The 10,142-nt window shown below is 37.5% G+C and overlaps 2 protein-coding genes across 2 annotated transcripts in view; both read left to right on the top strand.

Annotated features, from left to right (window-relative positions):
* The window catches only part of ctsc (cathepsin C), a 13,632-nt gene extending 7,769 nt beyond the window's left edge, over window positions 1–5,863 (top strand). Inside the window, exons 6-8 of the mRNA XM_015386181.1 lie at window positions 2,895–3,026; window positions 3,335–3,567; window positions 4,768–5,863. Coding sequence (XP_015241667.1) covers window positions 2,895–3,026; window positions 3,335–3,567; window positions 4,768–5,034 — 632 coding nt within the window. The 3' untranslated portion in view covers window positions 5,035–5,863. The remainder of the gene's footprint in view (window positions 1–2,894; window positions 3,027–3,334; window positions 3,568–4,767) is intronic.
* A 1,847-nt stretch (window positions 5,864–7,710) lies between these two features.
* The window catches only part of rab38 (RAB38, member RAS oncogene family), a 19,334-nt gene continuing 16,902 nt past the window's right edge, over window positions 7,711–10,142 (top strand). Inside the window, exon 1 of the mRNA XM_015386163.1 lies at window positions 7,711–8,077. Coding sequence (XP_015241649.1) covers window positions 7,876–8,077 — 202 coding nt within the window. The 5' untranslated portion in view covers window positions 7,711–7,875. The remainder of the gene's footprint in view (window positions 8,078–10,142) is intronic.

Below are 10,142 nucleotides of genomic sequence, written 5' to 3'. Positions count from 1 at the left end.
TTATTTTGCAAAATAATCATTTAATTTGTGTTTATCTTCATTAATATTGCCCCACTAAATGAAAGAAATAAGAACTTATTATTATCTAGAGATTATTGATAACAGGAGGTGAAATGCAGCTCCAGAGAATCCGAGCGTGTGGTGGCATCACAGTATGCTTCTATTCCTATTGACCTATACTTATGCTGCGTGCTCCCGTTCTCCCAGAATCTATACTTTCCTGTGTTCTTGTCAGGAACATACTTGGGGAGAACTCCAGCCCGTACTCGTGTTCTTGTGAATTGAGAAACGGCCAAGATGTTGCAGTCGGGATGGAAAGAGATTTCTGCAGCGGGGCTTTAGGTTTACACAGTGATAACTCATTCATCAACAGTGGCTGATGAAAGTATTTACTCTGTCCCTCTGTTCCTTCATCTTTTTAAGTAAGATGGGGGGGGGTTTAATAAGTCTGGAGTTTACTTCAACACTTCGAGGAGGAAGCTTTTTACCTAGGACCAAACGTCTGTATGAGATGAACGATAAATGTCCTTGCATAATCAAGCCTAAAGTCTAATATTGCACCCCTGACTCTGTTTGCAAAGCATTTCTTTGCTTTGTTTTCCTGTCGGATATTGTGTGCTCTGCTTAGGAATCTAAAGCCTTGTAATCCCTCTCCCCACCCTGCTCCTGACAGCTCTTCACCCTTAGGGTTAACATGCTGTGTAAATAATTTATCTTTCCAATGATCCGATGTGGTCTTGCATGGGAAATGTTTAGAACCTTCGGAGAATTCCCTCACCAGGAGCAGTGCCTTGTGGTGCGAAGCATGAAAAAATAAAACTGGAAAACAACCATAGTGGGGTCTAAGTGTCTGATCTACAGGCTTTCTCTGTGTGCATCCCTGGAAGGTGGCTGTCTTTGAAAATCCCCGCTGCCTGAGGGAATAACACACTGAACATAACCCTTGTCAAAGAAGTTAAAGAACACAGTAGAATCTGAACAACTCTTAATCTGTCATATCAGTTTGAGCAGTAATCAGGAGTAAATACCACAGTCTTTTGATGTGCAACCCGTTCTGATGGGAGACCAGTGACACGTGGATGCAGTGACTTAATGCGCCTGCCTGCGTATGAAAGAAACCATTGACTTATCCTCGGAAAAGAAATTGGAAATGTGATTTTTAATTCCTTTAAATGTGATCTTGTGCCATGAAACCACCGTAACTCTCTGTCTTGTGAGTAAATACATTTTCTTTGGCCTCGCTTCTAGGTCATCTCATTAACTACAGCATCAGAACTTCCCATTTTTGCAGCTTTTTAATTTAACTAATAGTCTATTGCACCTTATTTATACCAAGAAGCTGAGGGGTGTCCTATGTCACTCTTTGAATCATTACTGCAATTAAAATGCCAGGCGCAGTCCTGCAGCCCCTGTTCCTCAACCCACTTTGTTCCTGTAAAACATTTCATTAGCAACCTAATGCTTGACATCATGTATACCAGCATTGTTTAATGCGTGTTTGTGCCTTGTTCTATGGGTATGTAGTCATTCTCTGTTAGATAAGCATGCTGTGGAAGAAGCGTTGGAGACGTATTCAGTGCTGAACGGTAAAATGTATTGCGTGAGCAAATGAGTCGTTACAGAGCAGTCGGTCAGTTCCAGCAGTGATTTCCATCCTTATTTATACTGGAGATGTTCCGATTAAAACATGATGGCACTGGCATCTACTTCCTTCACTTTTTGTAAAGCCTTACTGCTGCTAATGTTTTTTTGTTGATTTTTACTTCTTTTCTAGAAGTATAATCCAATTAAAAAAACCTGTTCTAAAAAAGGTCTTTTATAGCCTTAATTATTTGTATGGGTTGCAGAAAAAAAAATCAGACTTTAGCATCTTTAGCATTAGAGATTAGTATGGTTTAGGCAGAAAACATTGCAAAACTTCGCCTTCTGTATGTCCTAGAAAAAACAGATCATTATCTTAACCCTGAGATTTCCAAAAGGTTGCAAACATTTATAAATCCACCATGGACAGATGGAGACTGTATGTTCAAAAGGTTAAAGCGGGGATACGTTGCTGGACTCCCAGAGCCTTCTTTTCTCGCTCTCCAACAGCCTAATTTATCCATGGACATGTCTCCATGATGTAAACATTTTAGATCTTGGTTAATGAGTTAGAATTCATAAAAGTTTGTATGAAAATATTGAATATGTGTATTTAAGATGCATGAATGTAACTATCCCAGTGGTATTACTGTACATGTAAAACTTTCTTTCTTAAGTTGATTTCCGCAGTCAAAATATACAACAGTCTCAGCATTCAAGCTGTAAATCTTTCTTTTTTACAAACAAGGTGCTGTCAACTTTTTAAAACATTATTTAAAATCTTAACTTAACTGCACTAACTACTCTAGAGTGTTCTTTAATTTAGTTGGAGTTTCTAATATCTCTGTTTAGGCGAGTTTGATGGATCATCTGAAACTTCTTTTTATTTTTACTAGTGTTGATTTTATTGTTACAGCTATCCAAGTGGGTTATATGGTAATTTATATTTTAAAATGATAGAGTGAGAGTCTAGGCCATTGTTAAAGTAAATGTCAAAACTGAAATTTATTCCATCCCTACTCATGACATGACATAGAAATTACATTTTTTTTAAATATCTGTACTTCCTTCAAACTTGATTTTGAGCATAACCCTAAATCAGAACAGCATTGAGTTTAATCCACTCAGTAGAGTCTCCCAGCACTGATTGAAAAGTATCCAGTTTCTAAATAGTCGATTTCCGAAACCATTAAATCAACTGATTTTGATTACTAGTTGATTTCCTTGTTCATCTCCTGTTTACATATTTGGGATAAATTATGTCAAAATTGCTTAGTTTTTGTAAATGTAATTTTTTTTTTTTTGGAATCTAGCGTCCTGCGGAAGCTGTTACTCATTCGCCACCATGGGAATGCTGGAGGCTCGAGTTCGAATCCTTACAAACAACAGCGATGCCCCCGTCCTCAGCCCTCAGCAGGTGGTCTCCTGCTCTGAATACTCCCAAGGTAAACAAAGGATCTGGAAGTTATGGTTCCTACGACCAGTCTAATCATTTTTTTCATGCAGTAAATGATTAAAAATATAAATTAAGTGTTTCTGGAGTACTAAAGTAAGATATTTGGTGTTTTGTTTTTCGTTTTTTTTATACATCTGCTGTTAGTTGTAAAATAAACAGAACAAAATGTCAAAAGAAAGCAAAACTAAAATCAGATAGTCGTGTTTTAAGGGTTTTCAGATGGTGTCCTGACTGCTGCTTGACTCGAGCATTTTAAAAGAATAATTGTTGAAAGTTTCTCTTTCTCATCTTTTGAAGGTTGCGATGGGGGCTTTCCCTACCTGATAGGGAAGTATGTACAGGATTTCGGCATTGTGGATGAGTCTTGCTTTCCTTACACTGCAAAGGACTCTCCATGTGACCTTCCTCAAAACTGCGGCCAAATGTACACAGCAGAGTACGGGTATGTGGGTGGATTCTACGGTGGCTGCAGTGAGGTGGCCATGATGACTGAGCTGGTCAACAATGGACCGATGGCAGTTGCTTTGGAGGTACGACACCTGCTGAGTGTTGACTTTGACGTTCCTATGCAAAACTTAGCATTGCAGTTTAGATCTGGAAAGTGGAGATCATTTTTAGGTTAAACTTTAGAACAGCCAAAAAGAAGCATTTTTGTTTTTGTTTTGTTTTTTTGGTAAAAGGTCATTTCTTTTTTTCTTTACTCATCGTTCATAGAATGCATTCTAGCCATAGATCTTTATCATTTACACTTAGTGTGTTTCTGTTTCTGTCATTAATCACACAGCTTTTTTTTGTCCCATTGCATTTACTGAACATACCTTTAATTTAGATCTTAATCTAATAGAACTGCAGAAAATAGCAAATGACCGTGTGGGGGAAAAAGGGGTTTCAGAATATTTAAAAAATCTTTGATGTGAGTAGATATTGACTCAGACCTTTGTAGAATCAACTTATGCAGATTAAATCTGTATATTTTCCTGGTAAATCTATTTTAAATCCTAAAGAATTAAATAATTAAAAAAGAAATTAAAAACCAGTGTCACGCATGCCAAATAAAAAAAAATGTGAAACATTTTAAACCAATTTTTTCAAGGCTATCACACAAAATCCCAATAAAGTCCATTTTTGTGCTTGAGGATTATGAAAATGTAAATGTAATGATTTAATGGTTTTCTAGGGCATCGTACAAAATACAGGATGTAGGACAAACAAATCAAATAAATGAAGATGCAACATACAAAGTGACACTTATTGTATCTTAGAAAAGCTCTTCTGTTCATTTAAAAACGTTGTTTTTCTGTGAAAGGTATTTCAATAAATTGTATAGCACAGATATGTCACCAGATAAATCCCTTGGCTTTTACCCAATGAATCAAAGTCATAAAGAGAAGGTGAGTTTTAATGAATTAGTATTTCTCTACAGAAGCCAAGCCAACAGTTGCCCCTAACGACCTCGTTTCAGACACATGGACAGGTTCCTGGTATTGTAGGCTAACAAAGAATCCAAAACGACTCCCCATTCCTAACCTGTTCTTCTGGTTCAAATTTCGTTTTTTTCAAAGCCAAAATGAGTTTTTTGGCTACTATATGAAGCTTTGAACTCAATGCTAATTCTGACATTTTGAATTGAAAAAGCTTCCTGGATGAAACACGAAACATCTTCAAACTTGGAAACCAAGTCCAGTGGATAGTTTTTTGTTTTTTAAAACTTTTTTTGTATTTGTCTACAGGTCTACCCTGACTTCATGCACTACAAGGAAGGCATCTACCACCACACTGGCCTAGCAGACTCCATTAATCCCTTTGAGCTGACCAACCACGCCGTGCTGCTGGTGGGCTATGGCCGCTGCCACAAGACCGGGCAGAAGTACTGGATAGTGAAGAACAGCTGGGGCAGCGGATGGGGCGAGGAGGGCTACTTCCGAATTCGCCGGGGAAGCGACGAGTGTGCCATCGAGAGCATCGCAGTTGCAGCCAGACCCATCCCCAAAATGTAGAAGCTTTAAAGTCCAGATCTGGATAAATTAGTGCCTTGATCACAATTCTGAATCCTTTAAATGTCATGTATGCTGTTTTAATCTAGGTACAAGATACAGAGCTGTAATTGGTCACATAGAACAGGACTGGTTTAACCAGCACATGCATAAATGCATGAAAAGTTACTGATTAAGTTTAATGGAAATCCTGTGTTTCGGTTTTAAACACATTAAGCCTAAGAATGTAGCAACAATTAACAGTTTTCAAATTTAGAAATGTTTACAGAAGTGACTCAAAATTATGGAAGGGAAAAGCTATCATCGAATGAAAACAGTGTTAAAACACAATATTAAAAAAAAATTAAAAAACTCTTTATTTGATAACTAGTTAGTAGGATTTTTTAAATTGCACCACCTATTAGTTTACAGCCTCTTCTTTCAAATTTTAATGAGCTGAATTCAGTTGATTTGCTTCTCGATGTGGAATTCTGTGTTTTCATCCAGTAGCTGTTTTGTCCTTTTTATATTTTTGCTGATTTTTAGTGCAGTTGATTGTTAGCTGCCTCCTATGATTCATGCTGTAACTGTCAACACAAACACAGAACTAAATGGATGGGTCATGCTGTGACAGGACATTTAAAAGGGAAATGATTTACTGTTTGTTTTGAACAATTGTCAGGTGCAGGACTTTGATTTTTCTCTGTCTCAGGGAAGCACTGCAGAGAATTGATATATCTTTAGTTCCTGCTTCAAGTTGACATTACTGCCATGTTTTACTGTGGATTGCTCCCTGTGGAGCATTTGAAGGGAATTTCTCTCAATAAAGGGATATCAACACATTGCAGCTACATTGAGTAGTTATGTGTCTTTTTCTTTTCTGTTTTTTTTTTTTTTTCATTTTTGGTAAATTGTCATATTGATTTTGTTTGGAAATCCCCTTCCTTTCGCAACAAAAGTCAAATTGATTCCTTCTACTTCTTTTAACTTGCAATAAAACAAAGAAAAACCTGGATATGAAAAGCTTGTGTAACCTCTTTCAATAATCAGTAACAACAGTTTTTCAGGGGCTAATTTTCAGAACGTAGGTGCTGGGATGTGTATTTATCAGCAAAAGACATCTTCGAGAAATTACCCGCTCGTTCAAACTAGCTGACATTCACTGGTGTTGATCAATCATTACAAGCTGTATATGTGAACTCCTGCCTGTGGTATTTGGTAGTCTGTCGTTTCTGGGTGGGTTCATTTCTGATGCCGTTTAATCAGCAGAGCTCTTACAGAGACCTAATTAATCAGGGGTGTTTACAGGGCATTGTTAAAGCGCAATCATTCATTTATATTTCATCTTGCTTTTTGTGGGTTATTAACATGTAAATGTTATATAAGAACAGTTTACTTACCATCACTTTCATTGTTTCACATTGCAATTATAAACTATTTGAAGATTTTATGTGATAACACAAAATATTGCAGTTACAAAATTGAAGCAGAGTGGTCAGTGTTTTTTCATAATTTTCCTGTTAAATCCAGAATAGAATTTAAAATCCTCCTCCTCACATATAAAGCCTTAAATGGCCAAGCTCCATCTTATATCAGAGATATGATTGTTCCTTATGTTCATAACAGAGCACTTCGTTCTCAATCTGCAGGTTTACTAGTGGTTCCTAGAATTTCTAAAAGTAGAATGGGAGGCAGATCTTTTAGTTATCGGGCTTCTCTCCTGTGGTACCAACTACCAGTTTTGGTCCGTGAGGCAGACACCCTGTCTACTTTTAAGGCTAGGCTTAAAACTTTCCTTGTTGATAAAGCTTATAGGTAGAGTTGCTCAGGTTATCCTGAGCGCTCTTTATAGTTATGCTGCGATAGGCTTAGACTACTGGAGGACATAGGGACCCCTTTTTCATCATTGTGCTTCATTCTGTCTCTATTCTCCCTCTGCAGAATCTGTTAGTTAAATCTCTAACGTTCTGCTCTCTCTGCTTTTTCTCATAGTAGCTTCGCCTGCTCTCTTCCTATTTGGCTATGTCACATTCATGGAGAGAAATATCAGCTGTGCTGCTGCTTTCCACACCTTTGTTTTTATATGTTAACTCATGTTTTACAGTGTAGTCCTGTTTATCTGACTGGCTGTGTGTTTCCTGGACGCTGCCGCCTTTTACAGCTGCTTTTTTGTATCTCTGCTTCTGTCTCCTTGAACCCCAGTCGGCCTCGGCAGATGGCCGCTCACTCTGGTTCTGCTGTAGGTTTCTTCCTATTAAAAGGGAGTTTTTCCTCTCCACTGTCGCTACAAGCATGCTTAGTGTGAGGGATTGCATTAGAGCCAATGAGTCAATGCAATCAACTGGTTTTCCTTAGATAGAAAACTTTGAATTAATTTGACTGTATGATCTGGTGAACTGTAAGGTGCCTTGAGATGACATGTGTTGTGAATTGGCGCTATATAAATAAAATGAACTGAATTCTAAGTAATACATTAAAAAGGTGTCATTTTGAAGTAATATTTACAGGACCAAAACGTTGCTTTTTCAGTGTAGTACTATTTCCACCCTTGTTGGTTTAGAAGTAGCCTAATTGTTGATTTCTCTTTCCCAGGAGAGATTTTGGTTTGTTTTCCTACAGTAGTTACACTCTATTACTCCCAGGCAGCAGCAGCAGCATGTTGCGGCCCTTCCTCAGTCACAAGGTCCAGACGTCTTTGTCTCTGAGGGGCCAGGGCGTTAACCTCCCCTTCTCATTCCACAACCCTAGCTCTCCACTTCTCTCTCAGTGATTTTTACCCTACGTGATTATTTACCACCCGGTTCATCCCCCGAGTCCTCTCCGTTACGGTGGATTCATGCTCAGCTCTCGCCCTCCTCGGTCGCCATGCAGAACAACCACCATAAGGAGCGCCTCTACAAAATACTGGTTATAGGAGACCTCGGTGTCGGGAAGACCAGCATCATCAAGCGGTATGTGCATCACAACTTCAGCCCCAACTACCGCGCCACCATCGGGGTGGACTTTGCCCTCAAAGTCCTCACCTGGGACCAGGAGACGGTGCGTCTGCAGCTGTGGGACATCGCAGGTACGGTGCCAACTTTTACGCACGGCGCACAGTAAGGGAAGGAGGCAAAACAAAAGGGCCGAGCTGATTTTCTACTTTAATTCTTCAATTTATCTTAAAGTATTTTTAAAAGAATACAATACTTTTTTGTAGATAAATCGTTGCATATTTAAATATAGCCATACTTTTACTTTTATCTTTGGAAAAAAAGTGAAGCAAAGATTAAGCTTGTGGCTTACTTATGTTCAAAGCTATATTTGTTTGTCTTGAATAAAACCAACAGCAATCAAAAACTTTTTTTTGCTTCATGTCATGTAGACGTGAAAAAAAAAAATCATACTTGAGAGTTTTTGAGCAAATTGTGAACTAGTTCCTTATTAGAAAAGAAATAAAACCAATAACCATTATTTTTTTTATTTAAGAATACACTTGATAAGAAACGTTTTTCATTTCAGGTAAGAAATAAAATAATTATTGAAGTCATATTAACTAACGAGGCTTAGTTCTCATTTCAGGACAAAGATGCTCTTTGACATGAATGATGTGGCTAATGGGGTTAAGCATGAAAACCCGGGTTTAAAAAAAGAGAGAGAGTTATCAGCCAGTTGTGTCCAAATGAAAAGAAATTTCTGCTTTTATAATCTTTTTTTTAATACATGTTTTTTAGGGGAATTACTGTTTATCAGGGCTGGCAGGTGTGACTGAAGTTGATATCTAATGGCTTCCCTTTCTATGCTTAAACTAAATGGATTTTCCTCAGTTTATAAGAAATGTAGACTGAGTTTGACCATCTTTATAACACAGACTGATAAAACCTGAACTCTATTACTGTAAAATGAAAATAAATTGTAAAATGTTTAGTTCAGAAAAAAACGTTATCCTTTATTCATTTAGGCCTAAAATGCGATAATATTTTATAGAACTAAATGGGAGCACATGCAGCATATGTCAGTATGTGTACTGAATTTTTTTTTAAACATTTTAATCTCTTCTGGTGTTCCCCAGTCTTCTAATGAAACTGTTTCAAAACCAATACCACACACAGGTTGTATTCATATTTAACATATTTGATATTTCGCTGATGTTGTCAGGCTCATCTGTGTAGTTTCTATGATGCTCCACTGATAGTATTTCTTTTTACCACCTCACATGTATGAAATAGCCATTTTTTGCTTTGCCATCATATTTTCCAGTTAATTAAATTTTATATGGGTACATATTGATATCAAGATAGCTTGGATTGTTTACATTTTTCACCTCTGTGATCTTTATACCTCCCAATATGGTTTGTTGTGTATTTACGCCGTTTGAATGCATTATTTAGCATAAATGAGGAATAAAGATGCCTTTTGGGGCTGGAATGCTGGTGGGCATGATGATAAACCTGAAGGCTGCAACAGCCTCAATGTCACATGAATGTCGGCTGAGGTTTAGATGAATCCTCTGACCTGCTGCTCTCTCCCCTCCTGAGCGCTCTCTCCAGTAAGCGCAAGCAGTCATGTGGCTCAGCCTCATGTGAGGGAGATTTGAGGCCCAGGAGCCCGCTTACAGAGCTTCATTTATGAACTGAAAAGTACTGTGAAGGCTCCCAAAGGTGGGGAAACTTAATTTGTCATGCATTGTTTCCCCATTTACTGCATATCATGACATATTAAGCTTTTAAAAGTTGTTTTTTGAAAGTGTAATGTAAAGCTTGTACTTAATATACCGTATACATTTCACTCTGTGGGAAGTGGCTTTGTGGGTTCTTACTAGAGTACCACTTCAGTCAGTAATCTCATAAATCACTTGCTGTTTCTGTGCATTTTCCAGAAAAAACAACTTTGTTCTATTTTAGTATAACATCTTTCTAAAGCGTGGAGTTCACAGGGTTGCAAAGCTATTTGGATTGGTTTATAGAATACATTTAGAAAAGTGCATGTCTTTCTAAGAGTTGAAAAGTCATAGAATATATTTCAAACTATCTTTAAAGAAATTTGCAATTTTTTCATCACAGCTAAAACCTTTTCTCTGCATTTTTTTGGTGCTTATCATTATTCTTCATATAAATGGTTATTCTAATTCTGTTTGTCTGTTATGTTTATTT

Source organism: Cyprinodon variegatus, unplaced genomic scaffold (assembly GCF_000732505.1).
Source record: "Cyprinodon variegatus isolate N-32 unplaced genomic scaffold, C_variegatus-1.0 Scaffold358, whole genome shotgun sequence".
Classification (NCBI taxonomy): Eukaryota; Metazoa; Chordata; class Actinopteri; order Cyprinodontiformes; family Cyprinodontidae; genus Cyprinodon; species Cyprinodon variegatus.
This window is presented reverse-complemented; position numbering and strand designations above follow the sequence as displayed.